Consider the following 20,582-nt stretch of genomic DNA (forward strand, 5'->3'; position numbering starts at 1 on the left):
GCTCAGCGGCCATGGCTCACGGGCCCAGCCGCTCCGCGGCATGTGGGAGCTTCCCGGACCAGGACACGAACCCGCGTCCCCCGCATCGGCAGGCGGACTCTCAACCACTGCGCCACCAGGGAAGCCCCGTTGCACCTTTTTTAAAATGGAAGTTGTTACAGAACCAGGGGAACGAAAAGGCACACGGCCACCCTAAGCAGCCCACAGCTCCCCTAACACCGGCCCATCTGAGCTACAGGAATAAGTCAGCTCATTAAACGCTTAAAATACTGGTTGTTAAAATCTACAACAGTTTATGTCCATTGAAAATGAAACCCCAGTAGGCCTTATGAAAACACAGAAATAAACACCTCATTTCACGGAATGTGACAGCTGGCTGGGGCTCACAGACAATCTCCACTGGTCCCTTCATCTTCCAAAAAGGGAAACTGACATCTAACAAAGTAAGTGGCTCTTCCAGGGTCACAGACTAGACAGCGGCTTAAAGTTGCTGCAGAAGTTCTACAAAGCGGTACCAAGGGAGGACGGATTGAATCCCGGAAAAAGCCGCAGTCTGGAGCCAATACAATGACCGGATGACCCTGGTTCCACCCTCGCTGTGTGCTTCTGTTTTCATTTCTCAAAAAGCATTTAAACCGTTTCAGCGCTATGGGGCTCTCTCCCCGCAGGCCTGCTCTGAGGGCCCGGAGGCAGGCATCTTCCCACCCTTTCCCCCACTTAGTCTGCGCACAGTTCAGTAAGCATCTGTGTGACAGCGTGAGCTCAGGCTGGGCTGCGCTGAACTTGGTGTTTGAAATGAAAGGGAAAATCAGTGACTGGCTTCTGTGAATCGGAACAGGATTTAAACGTCCTAGAGCTGGAGGGGGTGGCTGGGTCACCTGGCGCCCCGCAGTCGCAACACACGTCATTGCCTGTCATCCTCTGGACCTCGGAGATGATCTCCTTTGTCAGTTCTTGGACTATGTTATTTTCTCCCGTATTGTCATCTCCCTTAAATGCATTGTTCAGAGCTTCTTCTTTGCTGTTTTGCAGCACAGACATCCATCTAGAAAAATAACAGTGACGCTGTGTTAAATCCCAAGGACAACTGCCCTTCCAAGGTCCCACCCCCAAACAACTTACATTTGACATTCCGGTTCGTCCTCTGCTTGAAAGTGGTATGTCCTGTCATCTGCACGGCAAGAGGGGTTTCATCAGTTGTGAGCCCGGACAGTCATCCATACACAATTCCAAAAGAAAGCGGTTTGTAATTAACCTCAGGAAGAGTCTAAAACTCTGCCACGAAGTCAATGATTTGTATACAACCAAGCACTCCCTCCTGCCCCGTACAAGCCCTCGCCTGGGAACTGCGGCTTTCTAATGCAAATTACCGAGCCAGCTCCTTTCCTCCATTCATGTCTGAAGAGAAGCAACTTCCAAACACTGAAGCTCTTCAATGAAAACCATCACTGTCCTTTCAAAACCTTTTTTTTTTTTTAACTTGCTACAGAGTTGGCCCCCAATTGTTATGGCCCTTTGAATAGTAAAAGCCTTATCTAAAGCGAGTATCTTACAAGCTTTCTGGCCTTCTTAGCCCAAAGTGTATAGCCTCAGTCCAATTGTGGGAAAGCATCAGAGAAACCCAAACTGAGGGACATATGACCAAAAAACTGATCCATAATTTTCAAAGTATCAAAGTAAGAAAGACAAGGAAAGATACAGAACTGATACAGACTGTACGCGACTAGGGCGAAATAACAGCAGCAATGTGGAATCCTGGAGAGAATCCTGGAACAGAAGGAGGACACTAGTGGAAAAAATGGTAAAATCGGAATAAGATTCTTAGTTAACAGCATCACACCGATGTAGATTTCCTGGTTTTGACAGCTGCAGACATGGCTGATATTATGTACTAAATAGTAACTGATAACCTGTACTATGCTGTCAGTATTGGGGGGAGCTGGGTAAGGGATATACAGAAATTCTTTGCCTACAATCAGTGCAAAACCAAAGTAAGAAAGAAAATTAAATTAAAAAAGAAAAAAAAAAGGGGAGGGAGATCCAACTTCTGCAGATGGCAGAGCGGTGACACACAGGGACTGTCCTTGGGGTTCACAATAAACACCTGTGCCCCTCAAAGTGAGTGAACATTGCGGCTTTTACACTCCTGAAAGCACTTTAGTTCTTAGGATAATTCTTGGTGAGCTGACTGGGAGGAGGCTAAGGCCCAGAGAGGTTAAGAGGCAGGAACAAGCGCACCCAGTGGCCGAGGGGTCAGGTTTTGACCCCAGCTCTGATCCTCTTCCTATTTTCCTGACACGGAGCGGACACCCCGCACCCTCTATCCCCAGTCTGTTGCTGAGGAAAGGAACAGGGTTTAAGAGAACTGTGCCAAGGGACTTCCCTGGTGGTCCAGTGGTTAAGAATCCGCCTTCCAATGCAGGGGACACGGGTTCCATCCCCGGTCCAGGAACTAAGATCCCACATGCCACAGAGCAACTAAGCCCGAGCGCGCAGCAACTACTGAGCCCACGCCCTCTGGAGCCTGCGCCACAACTAGAGAAGCCCACATGCCACAACGAAAGATCCCGCATACCACAACTAAGACCCGACACAGCCAAAAATAAAATAATTACTTTAAAAAAAAAGAGACCCGTGTCAAGTTCAGAAAAATAAACTTAATCCTGTGATCCAAATGTTAGTGGTCGGGTGCTAGGAAGAGAGGCCGCTTTCCCTGCCCCCACTCTACCTGGTGTGCAGAGCCTTACCTGCGGGAGGGCCGCAGGGGGCAGGTCCACATCCACTCTAAGTGGAACTCAGAGTCCTCGGGAAGCCATGACCATGGCAGGTTGCACCAGGGGACCGGGTCTGACACCAGGCCTAAAACCCTCCAAGTTTTCCCTGAAGCCACTTCATGGTCAGACCAGGCACAGATGCCACGGGAAAATCAAGGAGACGGGGGAGCAACCCATTTCTCTGGCCAATTCTGCATTTTAACATGTGAATGGTGGAGAAGCAGGGGAAATTCTCAGTGAAAATTTCCAAATAAAAATTCCCTTGTATGGAACCCTCTTGCACTGTTGGTGGGAATGTAAACGGATACAGCCACTAGGGAGAACAGTATGGAGGTTCCTTAAAAAACTAAAAATAGAATTACCATATGACCCAGCAATCCCACTACTGGGCATATACCCTGAGAAAACCATAATTCAAAAAGACACATGCACCCCAATGTTCACTGCAGCACTGTTTACAATAGTCAGGTCATAGAAGCAACCTACATGCCCGTCGACAGACGAATGGATAAAGAAGATGTGGTACATATATACAATGGAATATTACTCAGCCATAAAAAGGAACGAATTTGGGTCATTTGTAGAGACATGGATGGACGCAGAAACTGTCATACAGAGTGAAGTAAGTCAGAAAGAGAAAAACAATATCGTATATTAACGCATATATGTGGAATCTAGAAAAATGTTACAGATGAACCAGTTTGCAAGGCAGAAACAGACACAGATGTAGAGAACAAACCTATGGACACCAAGGGGGGAGAGTGGTGGGGGCTGGTGGTGGTGGGATGAACTGGGAGACTGGGATTGACATGTAGACACTAATATGTATAAAATAGATAATAAGAACCTGCTGTATAAAAAATAAATTAAAAAAAAAAGAATTCCCTTGTATGGACACTCTTTCACGATGCCTTTACACCAAGAACAGTTTCTAGCAGATTCAACTAGAGGGAGGAGAAAACAGGAGGTTTCCAGAGCCCTGCTGCGACGGTATCCTGGGAAGGGCTGCTTCTCTGCCCCAGGCTTGGGCTCCAGCTGGCCACGAACCCTCCATGTGGGCCTGGAGAGGCACCCTGTGGGTCCATCCCACTCAGGGGACTGACCTAGATCATGTGCACCTTCTGCTACACCTCCCACCCTACCTGGCATGACTGCATGATCTGAGGATAATGGCTCAGGACTTCGTAAACAGTGGGGTCAATCTGAGGCCAAGAGGACTGGACAGGCTCCAGAAGGGCTGGGGCCTTGCCACAGGGACCTCCTCCTTGAGAAGCCAGGCCCACTGATGGCTTGATCTGGGCGGGGAGTCCCTGTCTGGGGGAAAGATCGGTAAAGGAGGATCCTGCAGGGAAACAGCTGAAGCCAGCAGCCGGTCTGTTCCTCCCGGGCTCTCTGGGTGATTCCAAGCTGGCTTTGCAGGTTGAGGGACAGGAGGAAGGGGCGGCTCCTCGGGGCCTGGTAGACTCACACCTGAAACAGCATCCTCACTGCCCATCTACAGCTTGACTTTTATTTCTCCAGCCACCCAGATGTTTCACGAGCACAATGGTGTCTCGGGGATACGTGTGTGTCCCAGCAGCCCCGTCAGCAGGTAGAGTCAGACCCGAAGCCAGGCCCCCACCTCTCAGGACGCTCGTCTGGTCACGGTTTTCTAGCTCTGCAGTGTCTCCCTTGATGGTTCCTGGGGGTGGGGGTGGGGGTCTGACCAGTTTTGACGTTTCTCCGTAACGACCCAAACCCACATAGCGCTGCAACAAAGCCTGCCACTACACACGCTCCCAGGGCAGCATCACCTCTTGAAAACTAGCTGAGGATGACAAGTGTGTAGGAGCGGGACTCATTCTACCCACTGGAAGACAGTGGCAAGAAGAGATGAGAGCACTTTTCAGAGACGACAGTGGACTCAGCGCCTAGCACCAGGTTCGGTAAGCCCTTCCGGGTACCGGAGGCTGGAAGCTCTTGACCGAGGGTATTTATCACGTCAGGCAACAGAACAAAGACACTGATGGAATCTTGCGAATGTCAGGTGGCCAGTGCGCGAGCACAGAACCAGATGCCCGGGGCCTGGCCAGCTGTTCAAATGTGTATGCTGGGAGGCTTCGGAGCATACACGCCTGAAAGAAACGCCTGAAAGAAACGCTTCTGCACACGTGGTCTCTGACGGGGGCCCCACAGGGGTGCTGGAGCGACAGGGGCAAGCGAGGGTGTGTGGGCCCACCTCCCCGGGCGCAGAACTCATACTCCGTGACTAACCGCCGATCAGCTACTGGAGGGGAATGCGCCCCTTCTCATGAGTTAGTGCTTCAGAAGATGGAGAGGCCGCAGCCCTCCAAGTGTCCCCTAGACACTGACTGACGTCACATACGACCCCCAAGCTGTCTCCCTTAAACTGTCACTTTTTATTGCCATCCAGGGGCACATTTTAAAGCATGGGCAATCCTCCACATTCCACACCGTCCTGAGGGAGTGAAGGATCGGAGAGCGAGGAGGGTAAATGCACCTGCGGGCCTGACGAAACACAGCAGGGCACACAGGCCTGGAAGCCGGAGAGAGTCGATTTTTATTTTGCAAATCCGTCTGGAAGCTGAAGATCAGAACCAACAGCGCCCAAAGCACACGCCACACGGCTCAACATGCTGCCGCAGCTCAGGACCGGGCGCATGAGAACAGGCACCGGCCCAGGCCTCCGTCTCCTCCCCAAGCACAGAGGAGCTGGTGATCGCTTCCTCTAAGTTTGCTGTGAGCATGAACTTACATAGTAACTTCCTACCCTCAATAATACAGCCCAGCACACATGTTAAAGCAGCCGCCTCGTGCTCGGGATACTGAGGCAAACAGGACAGCACTCACCTTCCCAGAAGGCACGGTCCGGAGTTCTCCTCTATGAATGTAACTCTTGTGCCCAAATCCCCAGTGACTGCCTTTTGAAAGGCGAGCTAGCCCTTTCCTTCCCCCAAACTGTAACCCTGCCACCGAAAACTGCCAAGACCAAAAAGGCCATCACGTTTCTTTAAGACATCGCTCGCCCTTTCCCTCTTCCTTAGGCGATGCTGCGAGGCCACTCGCCACAACGGGTGGTTCTGTGGTGGTTCTTCTGGGTCTGCCACAAAGACGAGCAGCACAGGAGCAGAAACACTAATTCTGGGGCAGGAAGACAAGTAGATTTCAACCCGAGAGTTCCAAGGGCTCTGCCGGGGGCCTCATCACATCAGTGGTGCAGGAGTTCTAACAGCGCCCAAGTTAGGGGAGCCCTGATGACAGAACTGTCCTTTTTTATAGTGAAGTGAAGGGATTTTTAGGCTTGAGGGCTGATCTAGCATAATCTCCTTGTTTACGAATAGGAAACCCGAGGCTTGGGAAGCTGAGAGGACGTGCCCAAGTTTACAGATCCCGCGAGCGGAGCAAGGCCGTCCGCAGGTTCAAGCCCTGAACCGAGAGACCGGCAAGCAGACCATCACCAGCGGAAATAAAAAGCACGCAGTCACCTGAAATAAAGGGCTTTCTCTTTGAAAACCAATTCTTTAAATTAATGCACCGTCTGAAATGGGGCTGATGCCCTAGCTGAGAGTGTAAAATGATTCCTCTGCAGCATCACGTCTGAGAAATAAACTTACGTGAAATGAGGTCAAAACACTTCTTCTCCTCAGGGTTGGTTTTCACTTGGCAGGTTAATAGATTAAGCTTTGCGGGAGGCCGGTTAGCCTGTTGAAAGACAAAAAAACAGAGATGGGTGGAAAGGATTGGGAAACCACAGTTTCCTCATTAATCATTCCTCATTAAAATATAGCGAGAACAGGTTCTCACTGGCTTGCAGTGATAGCTATCAGAAGGCAGGTTTTCATGTGGAAGGCATGACAGAGGCACATCACAGCGTGTCCCTGGACCTCGGCTCCCAGGGGGCAGCTGCCCCTCCCTGCAAGGGACACGGGGGGGGGCACACACCCACCCAGACAGGGATAACAAGTGATGCCAGCCCAGCTTTGAGGCCAAGGGCAGTGGGCTCCCCGAGATCAAAATGCTCCCCGTCTAAAGCTCAGAGACATTCCGTCCTGATCAGCTGGGCACATGGGCACCCACATCAATTTCTGGTGATCTTAAAAGTGTTTTCCTGAGTATAAACACTCACTTTCAAGGAAAGTAACCTCACAGCACAAAAATGACAGAGAAATTATATATATATATATATATATATATATATATATATATATATATATGAAATGACAGATGACAGATTCATAATCCTTAATGCCAGCCATCTGTCACTTAAATTTCAACAAAACCCACCTTGTTCACATACGTGTCCCCCACCTTCTGCCCTCCACACACAATGGTAACAAGAGATGTTTTTGTCAGAGATGTGTCAAAAATGACTATTTTATTCCCATTTCAGAAACTATCATAACTAGTCCAAAAAAGCAAAGGGCAGAAGATAAGATAATTTCAGAAAAAAAAAAAAAAAAAGAATTCTGAATGGCAAAACACCTCTCAGAAATCTTGGAGAAATATTCAAGTATGAAAGGCTTATCTTACCCACCCACCAAGCTGCTAAAAGAAAGACCAAATAAAATGTCTTAAGAGTTCAATTGTTCTTGTCTACCCCTTCCCGTGGCCACCAGCCATGTCAAGAAATTGTAAAAGCTTGGAGTTGGGATTAATCGAGATACACACTCACAAGTGTCTATATCTGGGCAGACCTGCATTTATAGACCCCTCTCCACTGAGCTCAGAGTCAGGGGCGAGGCAGCGTGGCCTCCATTAAAACAGGACTGATCCTTGCAGTGTGAACAACTGGGTTTGATGACAGCAATTTGGGACAAGCAGAAGCTGGATAAACAGGGTTGGACTAGACTCTCCTGGTTCACGGCTGTGCTGACATCTCTTACGTGGAAATCACTGCGTGTTCTGCAGTCTGTCGATGCCTAACAGGTGCCCTTGGGTCATCAGAAACCAGTATTCAAAGACTCCAAGCTCTGCCTGATCTTGCAAACCCTGACAATTCCAAGTAGAAGTACCACCAATCCTGTTTTTGATCTTTATTAATACAATTAACTGGCTCGTCCAGGAACCAATACACCAAACGATACGTTTCTACAGTAGGAGACCACAGCACAAATGCAACCAAGCACGCCACCAAGGTGTTCAGCCCATAAAAAGTATGTGCTTATTCCATTACCTCATATGGTCACACAACTATACAGGTGCATTTAGGTGACGTTCCTGGACTACTTCCAAATGCTGGTGTCCACTGAGTCTTAGAAGCAGGAGCAGTAAAGGGGGTGATGCACTTTGGTAAATACAGAAAACTTCCACGGACAAGAAGATGATTTCAAATAGTAAAAGCTACCTTTACTCAGTTGCTGCTGCCGCTATTGTTATTATCCTATTATGTGCTTACCTGAGGCAGGCACTGTTGTAGGCATTTTTAATGAATTAACTCATTTAATTTTCCCAGCTGCACTCTGAGGCAGGAACTACTCCACATTTATAGATAAAGATACTGTCCGCGACAGACTAAATAATTTTTTTTTTTTTTTTTGCGGTACGCGAGCGTCTCACTGGTGTGGCCTCTCCCGTTGTGGAGCACAGGCTCCGGACGCGCAGGCTCAGCGGCCATGGCCCACAGGCCCAGCCGCTCTGCTGCATGTGGGATCTTCCCGGACCGAGGCACGAACCCGCGTCCCCTGCATCGGCAGGCGGACTCCCAACCACTGCGCCACCAGGGAAGTCTTGTCAGGCTTTTAAAAGGAAGTTTCTAGTCTTCCTTCTGCATGACTGATAATCATTTAAAAATTTTTTTTAGATTTTGTAAGAAACAACAGACATTTCTTCCAGCTTAATACAGTCCCCAGCCTTTGGCGGTGTGGCAAAGCAACGAATTTGGCAAAGAGGATATCTAATTAGAGTCATCTTGTCCCAAGGATAACTTCTTTCCAGGGCCAGAAAACACAATCAGCCTTGTCTAACGGGGAATACCGACTTGGGCTTTCTACTGAATTCATCCCCGATGCTATCACTGTCCCTCTGCTAAAATACAGAATACAAGAATCTCATGTCCTAACCTGTCCCTTTTTTCCTGACAGTAAGTTAACAAACATACTCAGGGAGATGCTGGCTGAACAGGTAAGCCACGAAAGGAGCCAAACCCAAACCAAACCCAACCCAACAGGCATGTCTCCACTGTCTTTCTCGGTGGAGGTTAATTCACATCACAGCAGCACTGAGGTGTCGGGACCTGGCCCCCCAGAGCCCGCAGGGTGCCTCGCAGCAGAGACGGCTGCCACAGGGACCCACTCCTTTCCCAGGAGAGGCAGCGGGACGGAGCCTCCGCCTGCCACTCCTCTGGGCTGGAAGCGGCATCCAGAGAGCGGGACTCCCTGGAGGAGGATCCCCGCAAGGGCGGGGCACTAACACAACATGCGAGCGGCGTGACAAGCTGAGCTCCCCGCATGCTGGTAAAGCTACTTAGGACCGTACCATCTGCCCAAAACTGCGGCAGCCCGTCAACATTTAAAGAAAACTAAGCCTCCACGTCTCTTGAGAGGAAGCTCAAGCAACAGAAATGAAGAGACCCAAAGTTTATGCTGTCGGCAAAGGATCACCAGACCTGCTGTCATTTCTGTGGTCGGGGGGAGAACCGCTCTTTGGCTTAAGCCGAGGCCCTGGGTCTAGTGGACATGCCAATGAAGCAAGTATCCCAGCAGGCCTTAGAGCTGTAAACAAATATGAAGCGAAACCCAGTCTTGTTTTATGAGATGTTCTGCACTGAGGCAGTAAACCTGACCCAAAACAGAGTAGAATACAATTCGAAAGCAAGTCACAGAATCGCAGGTGTTAGAGCAGGAAGGGAACCTGGCCTTCATGCAGTCTAACGTTCTCCATTTTAAACAGGAGTGGTGACTAAATCACTTTGCCTTCCTTAGTCTACAGCACTTACACCCAGTCTCACCCACACACACACACCCACACCCACACCCACACACACCCACACCCACACCCACACACACACACACACACACACGTCCATACGGGAAAAACATTACATCAGGATCCAAACTGCATGGCCCCATGAGGGACGTGGTGGGCGTAAAGAAGGCCAGTGAAGGCTGGATTCTGGAAAAGAGAAATGACCTTTATTTGCCCAGGCAGGAGCCACGTTCAATCCCCCAGGCCACAGGTCCCTCCAGACACTTGGTATCTGCTAGTTCTGTGGTCTCTCTCCCTTCTCATACAGAGTGGGTGAAAAGGAAGGGACCCCACTCCCACCCCGTGGAACACAGTCCACGCTGCAGTGCCACCCTTCAGGCGGGGTTTTATTCTGTCTCCTCACTCCTAAATACTGACAAGGGCAGGGTTTCTCTGGAACCACACTGAGCCATGACCTCTGGCCAGGGCCCTGAAAAGGCTGTCTGCACTCCCGCCCAGCTCTGCCTCTCACGGGGGAGCTGGTGGGGACAGAGGAAGAAAGACGAAGGCTGAGGCTCATCTCCACTATGGGACTGAGGTCAGGGCCAGGCCTCCTGCCTGGGGTGCAGGAACCTAGGCCACCACCAGCGTCCTCGTTCTCAGCAAGACAGCAACCAACTCTGCCTTCAGACGTTTAAAAAATCTCTACCGGCCTCCACGGCTTTCACCAGATCCCGTCACACCAGGTAAGGTGATCATATGCATAAAGTCCACCGTGGAAAAGGGCTGTGTTTGTAACTGTGGTTACACAGTCCCTCGTCTCCAAAAGCCAGATTAAGAAAATCATTTTGTTCCAACTGGCATTCCAACTGGCTCAGCGTATGTTGGCTCAGTTTCCTGCACGGGCAATTATACACAGGGTCGTAGAAAAAGACCCCGATGAAGGCTGGGTGCAGTACGTCTACAATAAAATTACTGAAATCGCTCTTGTCTTGGATTTCTGATTCCCAGACTCCTGACTACCTAAACTCTTTTCCCTTGATGGAAGAGCAGAACTCTTTCCAAGTGTGATGTTCAGTTTCCACAGACAAAGGAAGCTGGCGAGCGGTTTGCTGCTTGTTTCTGGGAGTCACAGGCCTCTGAATACAGACCACCTGGCTCCTCAGGTGTTCCTGACCCTGTGAGGCAGCAAGGGCCCCTGCCAGGGGAGCGTCAACAAGGGCACCAAACCGAGGAGGCACCCAAACAGGCTCTTCTCAGCAGGGACCTTGTTTAAAATGCACGCCTAGTGCCGCAGCGCAGGGCTCGGTCCCCTTACCAGGCCTCCAGCCCACATGGCCTCATCCCGCTACAGCGGAGCCCGTGATGACAGAGGATACTTACGGTGCCATGGGATATGGTCAGAAAACCATTTTTCACTGAACATTTCCTTTTCTGCCACACTTTTCGGATCCTTACAGATAAATGGGGAAAAAATAAAAGAGTTGAGAAATTTTGGACACAGGAGATTACGAACACACACTGAAACTCTAGCAACGCCGTCTACGTACCCATCGCTTTTCTTGTAGAGGTTGCCATTCCGCTCAGTGCCGTGCTCTTTGTTTCCCTGAGGCTGGTGTAAACTATAGGCTGTGCTCTGGCGAAGCTGTGAATCCTGCAAACAGTTAAGATGTTAGTGTTTTTTAATACTGTCCAGGTTCCAATTTTTAAAAAGCAGTACACAGAGACACTTACACCCTTAAAAATTTTTTTTTCTTTTTAAATTAGAGAATTTCCCCTCTTAAACACACCGAAAAAGGGACATGAAATTCATATCCTGGAACTCCTAAATGCCACCTACCAGGCTGGAGAAGGAAATGACAAATGCCAGTATCCCCAGACTGGCTGAAAGAATGAGCCATTTGGAAATTACGAGATTTTACTTATTTACTAGCCTTTAGTCCCTGACAGTGGCAAGAACTCCCGGTGTGGCAAAAGCAGCCCTCGAGAAGGAAGGCAGGAATGCTACATGTTGGAAGAGGCAGGGCTTTCAGGCAAAAAAAACACAAAAACAATGTTCTGCCTCTTACTTTGGGCAAGTTACTTAAGCTCCCTGTCTCAGTTTCCTCCTGGGAAAACAGGAAAACAATTTCTAGTAAGGACAGTAAATATAGAAAGGCTTGAGTGAGCCCACGTGTGTGAATACCTGCTATGTAACACATATGAACAACATCTGCTTCCTGACCCCATCAATCCCAGCAGAGGGGCCATGGCCCTACACCCAACTGCTCCAGCCTGAGGGCAGACTGTCCACATGGTCAGCTGAGAATATGGCCAAGTCCACCACCTCTGGGAAACTCCAGCCTTCAGCTTCTTGAGGGCAAAGACCATTAATGAATCCCCTGGGCCTAAGTCCAGTGTCTGGGGTCCAACATGCGCTCGACTGGTGTTTCACAGATGATACCAGAAGCGCTAACCCTGGAAATTCTGGCAAAGGAAACAAGGGGAGCAAAACATGAACAAGCAGTTCACAGGTCAACCGGGCAGGACTAAGAGCTGCCTCCATCTGTTGTGAGAGCTCCCGACCCCGTTCACTTCGTCACAGAAGAAACAGAAACGATGAAAATAAGGCACTTGCTCAAAAGGCAGGGCTCGCTGGAGCCAGAGCGGAGGGTGGAAGGGTACTCCGCCTCGCACCCTGAGGCCCCTTCCACTGCGCCTCGTGCCCTCACCAGAGGACGCCCAAGGATCCAGAGCTAGCCTCACTCCACTGTCGAGCAGCTGACCAGCCCCCGGGACCCTAGGCGCTGCCCAAACAATGAAAGAACCAGTGCACGACAGTCAACATGATCCGAACTGAGAATACACCAGCTCCAGAAGTGAAGAGTCAAACGGAGAAAACAATGGGAGCGCCTGGAAGAAGTGAGCTTTAAAGATGAAGGTGAGAACCGCCAGAGGATAAGGGGAGGGACACACGCGGAGGCCTGCAGAGGAAAGTGGTGGCTGTGGCCATCCTACAGGGAGGGAAACGAGGACAAATACTACAGCCAAGATAAGGGGGCCCATCGGCCGAAGGGACAGGCGGGCTGGAGTCAGAGCCTAGACTTCATCCGAAAGCCACAGCCAGCCACCTGAATTCTTGACCGTTTTTTAAAAAAATCTTGAAACGCAAATTTTTAATTTGGATGAAGTCCAGTTTATCTACTATTTCTTTTGTCGTCTGTACTTAGATGTCACATCTAAGAAGTCATTGCCTAATCTAAGGTCATGAAGATTTACATCTATGTCTTCTTCTAAGTTTTATTTTTTTAGATTTTTAATTAATTAATTAATTAATTTTTGGCTGTGTTGGGTCTTCGTTTCTGTGCGAGGGCTTTCTCTAGTTGCGGCGAGCGGGGGCCACTCTTCATCGCGGTGCGCGGGCCTCTCACTGTCGCGGCCTCTCTTGTTGCGGAGCACAGGCTCCAGACGCGCAGGCTCAGTAGTTGTGGCTCACGGGCCCAGTTGCTCCGCGGCATGTGGGATCTTCCCAGACCAGGGCTCGAACCCGTGTCCCCTGCATTGACAGGCAGATTCTCAACCACTGCGCCACCAGGGAAGCCCTCTTCCAAGTTTTATAGTTGTAGCTCTTACATTTAGGTCTCTGACCCGCCTTGAATTAATCTTTTATTATGGTGTGAGGCAGGGGTCTAAATGCATTCCTTTGCTTTGGCTATCCAACTGTCCCAGCATCATTTACTGAAAAGACGGTTCTTTCCTCATTGAATTGTCTTAACACCTTTGTTGAAAATCAACTGACCATAAATGTAAGGGTTCAATTCTATTTCATTGATCTCTATGCTCATCCTCACGCCAGTGCCACACCATCTTGATTATTATAGCTTTGTGGAAAGTTCTGAAATCAGAAAGAATGAGTCCTCCAACTTTGTTCTTCCTTTTCAAGATTGCTTTGGCTCTTCTGGGTCCCTTGCATTTCCGTACGAATTTTAAAATCAGCCTGTCCATTTCTGCAAATAGGCAGCTAGGATTTTATTTTGATGGGGATCACACTGAATCTGTACATCAGTTTGGGAAGTATTGCCAACCTAACAATATTAAGTTTTCCAATCCATGAACATGGCCTGCCTAGCACTGACTTTTTAAACTCTGAAATATATATGGGATAACTCAGCAAAAAAATTAGAAAACAAAAAACCTTCATCTGAGAAATCAATAGTGTGCTCAAGTATTCCATTACTGAACTGACAACAGACCCTGAACAAGCAGACCCCCTGACAGGACAAATGTCCTTTTCCACAGGGAGGTCATGCCTCTAAACAACTAGGGCAAACAGCTCATTCATCGGATAAGGACGGTCCCAGTTTCTACATTCTCTCAAAGGGGCGGTATATACTAGCACTAGACATTAGAGCAAACCCAGCTTTAAACATCACTGGAAATGTATGCAGCGGAGGGGAAATGGAGAAATACTGTTCACCTATCTGAATCTCTGTGAAAGACTAAAAATGAACCTGTCAAAAGACTAAATGTCACAACCAAGAAATACGTGTATTGATTTGGGGAGAAAAAAAAATCCTGCACAAAATAAGTGATGAAACCACGTGGCAACACTGCTAAAAGTGTTCATGCCAAGCGTATTAATCAGAACTCTTCACAGGTCTTATGAACAGGATAAAGGACATTCTTCTTTTCAACAGAGTCAGACCCTATGCCAGAGGTCAGGAATGAAATCACTGTTTTATTCTTTAGACAAGGCATTTCTTGAATCAATTTTAAAATGCAAGCAAATCTGAAACTATGAAATTTAAAATTTGTAAGGAATATAATCTGTGTAACATAAAATTGAACCTGCTTTAGAACTAATTATTTCAGCATCTTCCAGGTGACTTCTACGTGACCCAACAAAAATAGCCTTTCTTCACCTGTTTATACAAGTGTTTCATACAACACTTGACCAAGGGAAGGGGTGACAAATGAAGTCGGCCCTTTCACATACTGAGATTTCAACTGAATGGAATACAGTTCAAGGGAAAAGAGCCTCTCTTTCTGAGGAGAGCCATCATCTAACAATACAGCAGGCAACTGGCCGGGGCATCCACGTTGCTCGGATTCTTGGAGACTCTCCCACGTATTCTGCGCTTCTCCAGGACAGCCAAGGACACCCTAAGACTCGGCTGAGTGAGCCTCCACGTGGAGGCTGTTATATGTCTGAAGCACATAAGTAGGCATTTTATGGACCTTCAGAAAGCGCTCATAAAACTCTATCAGTATCCACAAATCCTCTGTTCTATGACATCCAGACAAGTTCTCAGATCCCAGGCACTGCCCATGATCTTAAGTTTTGTGTGGCCTTATGAAGTGTTAGCCACTGGGTCCTGCTGAAGCAGAAACCGCCCAGATGAGCGGTAGACTCAATATCTGAAATCTTCAGGAACAGGGCGTGGGGCCGGGGAAGGGCGATACTGCATACTTTATATACACATATATGCGCGCGCACACACACACGTCTACTCATAACATCAGAAGTATCCCCGAGCTCCCTAAGACTCTAGAACATCACACACACTTTTTCAATTCACCTGTCCACCTCTCAGAAAGTCTGTGTTCGGTCAATTCTCGTGATGAACAGATTGCCGAGGAGTCACCTCACGAAGCTTAAAGTTTCTCTGCCAAGGGAGGGCTGTGATGTCCAATCGCTGCCCATTTTCCCAAGGCGTGTCAGGTGTGTCCATGGACGTGTGTGTGTGTGTGTGTGTGTGTGTGTGTGTGTGTGTGTGTGTGTGTGTGTGTGTGTGTGTGTGTGTGTGTGTATGCACCGGGAACTGGGGGCTCTGCTAAGCAAGCACTAAGCTGTGGTCAAAGAACAGTGTTCTAACATCTCTTACCACCTATTCCCCATTATTTCTGGGTAGCTTTTTTTTTTTTTGGCCACACTGCATGGCTTGAGGGATCTAAGTTCCCCAACCGTGGGCCCCGGCAGTGAAAGTGCCAAGTCCTAACCACTGGACCACCAGGGAAGCCCCTCTGGGTAGCTTTTTAAAAGATTCTGACACAAGCTATTAAAGTCACATAATATAGCTGACAGAGAACAGACCAGGGCTCAAACCCTGGCCCCCAAACTCCAGCAAATGCATTTCTCCTCTCAGACTTGAGTTGTAAATGCAGGCTAATACTACCTGCCCAGCCATGCTGTTTTACTAAGGACTGATTACTGGTCACGCTTATCACGTGCCTGGAAACACCTGAGAAGTGAAGCAAGCAGGAGACGCCATGACAACAGAGAGCAGGGGAGAGGACAGGGGGAGTGATGATGAAGGCTTGGGAATGGGGGAGTGGGGCAGTCGGGGGCACCTGACAGGCCGGGGTCGGGAGCAAGGGCATCAGCCTAGACTGGTGTGTGAGTCAGAGTGCGGAGGGGGCAAAGGTCGGGGCCAGAGTCACGAAGACAAGGTGCCAGATGACCAGCCAACGGAGGAGGGTCAAGTGGGCAGAAGGACCCCTCAGAGATACCACCACCGCCACCCACCACTGTTCAACTACCAAGGCCGGGGGAAGGAATCGGGTCTTTTCTGTTCACTCCTGTCTCGTCGGCATCAGGAGCCCAGCATTTGTGGAATGAATGAACAAACCAGTATCCGTTTATCAAGACAATGTGTAAGTGCTTTACAGAACTTGTTCCTTAGATCTCATAACAGCTCTCGCGTAGGCAACATCACTCCTGTTTTACAGGTGAAGCGACCGAGGCGTGGAGAAGTCAAGTAACTTGCTCGAGGCCACCCTGGCAGGAAGTGGAAGACCTAGGGTTCAAACGGTATGTGCTGCTGGACAGCCGGCTACCAGGCGAGCTTTCTGTCCTGGTCAGAAGCTGGCCCACCTGTCTCACCTGCTGGGCCTCTCCTAACTCTGAATCATCCTCCAAACCCTCCTTCCTGACACACACCTGCCCACCCCACACTGGGGTGACACCTTCCTTGGAGGTGACCTCCAGTAGAGCTCTCATCACACTGCGCTCAACTCCTTTTCTGTCCCCACCCCAGACTGTGAGCCCTTTAAGAGGGAAGAACCGTATCTAGCCTACTCCGGTGTGTGTCTGTGCAGCTCCTGCTTAGAGTAACTGCTGAGGAAATGGCAGTCGAATGTGCCAAGTCTTGCCTGGAGTCAGCACTCAAGGCCAGCTCTAGGCTACCCAGCAGGCTGGCAGGACGGGTGGGAAGTGGACACCTAGCCAGAGGGTACTGATTAAGGCCAGATTTGAGCATGATTAAGATATGCAACCCCAGACCAAAAGGCCGGAGTTGGAAGAAAATCATGGCTGTCATGGACCTCTGCTCCTTGGACAGCACATACTATTCGACCACATCCTACCAGACAGGGACACTTTAAAAACTGGCACGAAGAGAGATCTCCAAAGTGGAAAAATCACTGTGGTTTCAGCGCTTAGACCTACCAAGACCATCCCCCCGAACCTGAGTCCTCCCCAGCACAGCACACGTCTGGGTTCTCAACAAATAGCAGAGAATCCTCCAGCACCGCAGCGGGGTCTATCCCAGCAGAACGCAGCTGAAATGGACATTTGTGGGATGGGGAAGGCGGGAGAAGGTAAGGCACACAGGGAGGAAGTTCATGCAAAGATTGGCAGTGTTGAAGAGTTTTAACTTTGTAGAAGGGGTATTTTCCAAATGTTAAAACATGATGCATATATAGGTGTTCACTGTACAGTTTTTCAACTTCTAAGTCTGAACAGTTTCATAATAAAATAATGGAAAAGTCAAACTGTAGCATCCTATTTACAGGGAACAGAAATATCAGGAACAGAATAGGAATGCCGCTGGTTTCGAGGTGTGGGGGTGCTGGGATTGTGACGGCACAGTCTTTTCTCCAAAGTACAGCCACGGGTGACACAGAAGCAGCCCAAAGCCCCTGTAGGTGACGGCCATGTCCTCCACTTAGACCAAACGATTGACGCTCAAGGTTCACAGGAAGGAACTAGGAGAGTTAACTCCTACCAACCATCACTGCAGTCTCCTTGGGGCACGTTACCTAATTTTTATGAACTATAATTATGTAGAATTAGAGTTTTTATAACACTGAAAAAAATCCATCAATACCTTCATTTTTCTGCCTCACAGAAGAGAATCCAAAAACAACGGATGAGAGCTAAAAAACAGTAACGCCCAAATGTTCGATTCCTGTAATTGGAGGGACCCCAATTATAAAAATTACTTTAAAATAGAAAAAAATTTAACGTATCCGTATTTGCTTATTACTTGCAATTGCGTTCACAGACTGTCCAATTTAGGGAATACCATCATCAAAAAGCAACGCAGAATGTGATACACAGAAAAGACAAGACATTCACAGCCAGGAGATTGGTGGGTTCGATCTTTGGGCATAAAGCCAGAGGAGAGCAGTAAAGAAGGTCCATTTGACCCCGCTGTGCATCTGGGGCAGAATGGCTGGTCAACAAAAAACACGGAAACAACAAACTGTCAAAGACGTCTGGTCTGTGCTGGTACCTCTGTTACACTTTTCTGCAGAGCTGTAAATAACCGGCTTTCTGACAACAGCCAGTTTCCCCAAACCTCGTCCTCCTGCACAGCCAAAGCAAACATGGCCCTTGCTCTGTGCCCAGAGGCCTCCTGGACTCCACCACCTGCTCTCCTGTATTTCAAACCCGAGCTTTGCTTCACAGGTTGGATCCTCCTTTTCGGATCCTTCTTGCTCCCAACCATTCCCACCAGCTCTCCAGTGCTCGACGGCACCCTGGCTCCTGTTACAATCAGGCCACTGTATTCTCCATACTCCAAGTTCTTTTTTTCTTTTTCTGTTTATATTCCATGTTTAGGAATATCAAAGTGTCAGGACCTAGATTCTCTAGACGGGGAGGAAGTCACCATGCTGTGGGTAATTTCCAGCACTCTATGGGGCCTCAGTGGGCCAGTCTCTCACTTAGCTGACCCCTGTTTACCAAGAACCGATGAAATGAGCAATATGGTGCTATGACGTGACGGCCAGATGGGCACAGGAGGCAGGAGGGCAGCCTCAGTCTGCTCGAGGTCCAGCTGGAGGAAAAGCACCTGTGCGCTTGAGCACATGGCCATCCAGCCCCCAAAGATATATGCTGCCACTGAAAAAAACTCTCTCAAACAAAATGTGCGATACAGATCACTGCGGGGGCGGGGGGCAGAGGCAGCCCTCCAGAGGGAGGGATTAAGGTACATCAGAAGGACAGGCAGAATTCAGCGACGCAGCGGAAGTGGGGGGAGGTGAGCAGCTTCACTTTCACAATGGAGTGACACCAAAGGCTAAACTGTAAACTTGGAAAATTTCCATTTCGCTAACATTTATGCGTTCAAATTCTTTAGTCTTTAATAAAGCCCACAGCTACTGAAAGAAGAAAAGTAAAAATAAAAAATGCTACTAGCTATTAGTATATACACGGAGGAAATATCTATTTTTTGAAGTTCATGAAAAAAGCATGCAAAGTTCTATAATTTATTAAAATACTGAACTACTTACTCTCCTAGACTTCGGTCACAAAAGGTAAATGCATTTGGGAGAAAAACAACAATATTCAGTTATAGTACAAGAACTTAAGACAAAATAGAGCATGCCAAACTGCCAACAGGGAACTTTATGCTCTGGTAAGTAGTTTAATAGAGGTATTGATCTAAAATCTACTAGCTATACACGTAAACACACTCCTTTATTGACAAGGAAGTGGATTTATGTTAAATTTCACATTATAATACCCACACTGTAGCAAACATATGCAATTACCTCAAAATTTACTTTTTAATGGTTTTCTAACAAGACCCCCAAATACACATCATCACTGCGAATGTGCTGGCCCGCAGAGAAGTGATTGTGTGAAAGAGATGACGCGAGAAAACGAAAGTTTCTGCCCATCAGAAAGCAGCCCCAAGAAAATCAAGCTCCTCCCATTTTACGGAACATAATCTCCAGGCTGGAAGATTCAGATGGTCACCAGTCACCCGCTGGTGCCACACAGGCAAAGTCCATGTATATCTGTGGGCAGGGAAACCACAGAGCTCCAGGGAGAGAACCAACGGCATGAATAGCAAGTGTCTATGTGACGGAGACCCTAAGAGCTACTCATCCAGCAACGGACGGAGCAGAAGAGGTTTAAATACTGCCATTAAGGCCATGCCTACGGTAATGCTTCCCCATGAAATAAGCGTATTTTTAAAAAGATGGCTTTATAAAACCAGCTTAAAGAACAAACTACGTGTTTGCATGTTGCCCGATACAGCCCCACAGTGAACTGAGCACCCAGAGACCTGGATCTCACCTCCTCAGTCCCGAAGCCCCCGAGACTGAGGGATGAAAACATAAAATAACAATCTTTCAAAATTAAATCCCCTCACCTCTTTCTGTTCAACCTGTAATGCTGACTTCAAAATATCTCGAAGCTGTATCAACTGCCTTCTCTCTTCATCCTGGGCCTGTTTGATCTTTAAAAAACAAAACAAAGCAGAGAAAAGTACGGCTGAGGTACAGTGAGATGGTGCAGTTCGCGGGGCATTTCTCCATAAACGCAACCTTCTCCCAACCAAGACCGAGGACGGATTGGGAACCCCATTCTCCACACTCCGCGTGCGCTCCAGGGCTGTCACTTTCTAGGTGGCACAGCACGCAGACACGAAAGCACGGAAGCAACATTTAAATCCAAGTGTTTGTTGCATAAAAACCCTTTCAACACTCACGTGGGAGGGAAACTACTTACTGTGTGAAGATCCGTTGAAAGTGTTTCAATGGAAGGTTTGAGGCTTTCAACTGCTTTCAGTCCATCCTGGAAAAAACTAGGAGGAAAAAAAACAAGAAACATAGATTGTGTTTCATAAAAGAGAAAGCAATTTTGTTAGATGGAGAAAAAACTTCTTTAAAGGAAATGGCTGAGATCAC

General features: G+C 48.4%; 1 protein-coding gene across 8 annotated transcripts in view; it reads right to left on the reverse strand.

Annotated features, from left to right (window-relative positions):
• ASAP2 (ArfGAP with SH3 domain, ankyrin repeat and PH domain 2) overlaps positions 1-20,582 on the reverse strand; it is a 156,695-nt gene that overhangs the window by 33,944 nt on the left and 102,169 nt on the right. For all 8 annotated transcript variants that reach the window (XM_079940344.1, XM_079940347.1, XM_079940346.1 and 5 more), the window contains 7 exons: positions 20,404-20,479; positions 20,045-20,131; positions 11,228-11,331; positions 11,061-11,130; positions 6,389-6,476; positions 1,123-1,171; positions 879-1,045 (listed from right to left, as the gene is read on the reverse strand). In XM_079940344.1, coding sequence (XP_079796470.1) covers positions 879-1,045; positions 1,123-1,171; positions 6,389-6,476; positions 11,061-11,130; positions 11,228-11,331; positions 20,045-20,131; positions 20,404-20,479 — 641 coding nt within the window. The remainder of the gene's footprint in view (positions 1-878; positions 1,046-1,122; positions 1,172-6,388; positions 6,477-11,060; positions 11,131-11,227; positions 11,332-20,044; positions 20,132-20,403; positions 20,480-20,582) is intronic.

The sequence above is a fragment of the Stenella coeruleoalba genome, assembly GCF_951394435.1.
Source record: "Stenella coeruleoalba genome assembly, chromosome: 13".
In the NCBI taxonomy this organism is placed as follows: Eukaryota; Metazoa; Chordata; class Mammalia; order Artiodactyla; family Delphinidae; genus Stenella; species Stenella coeruleoalba.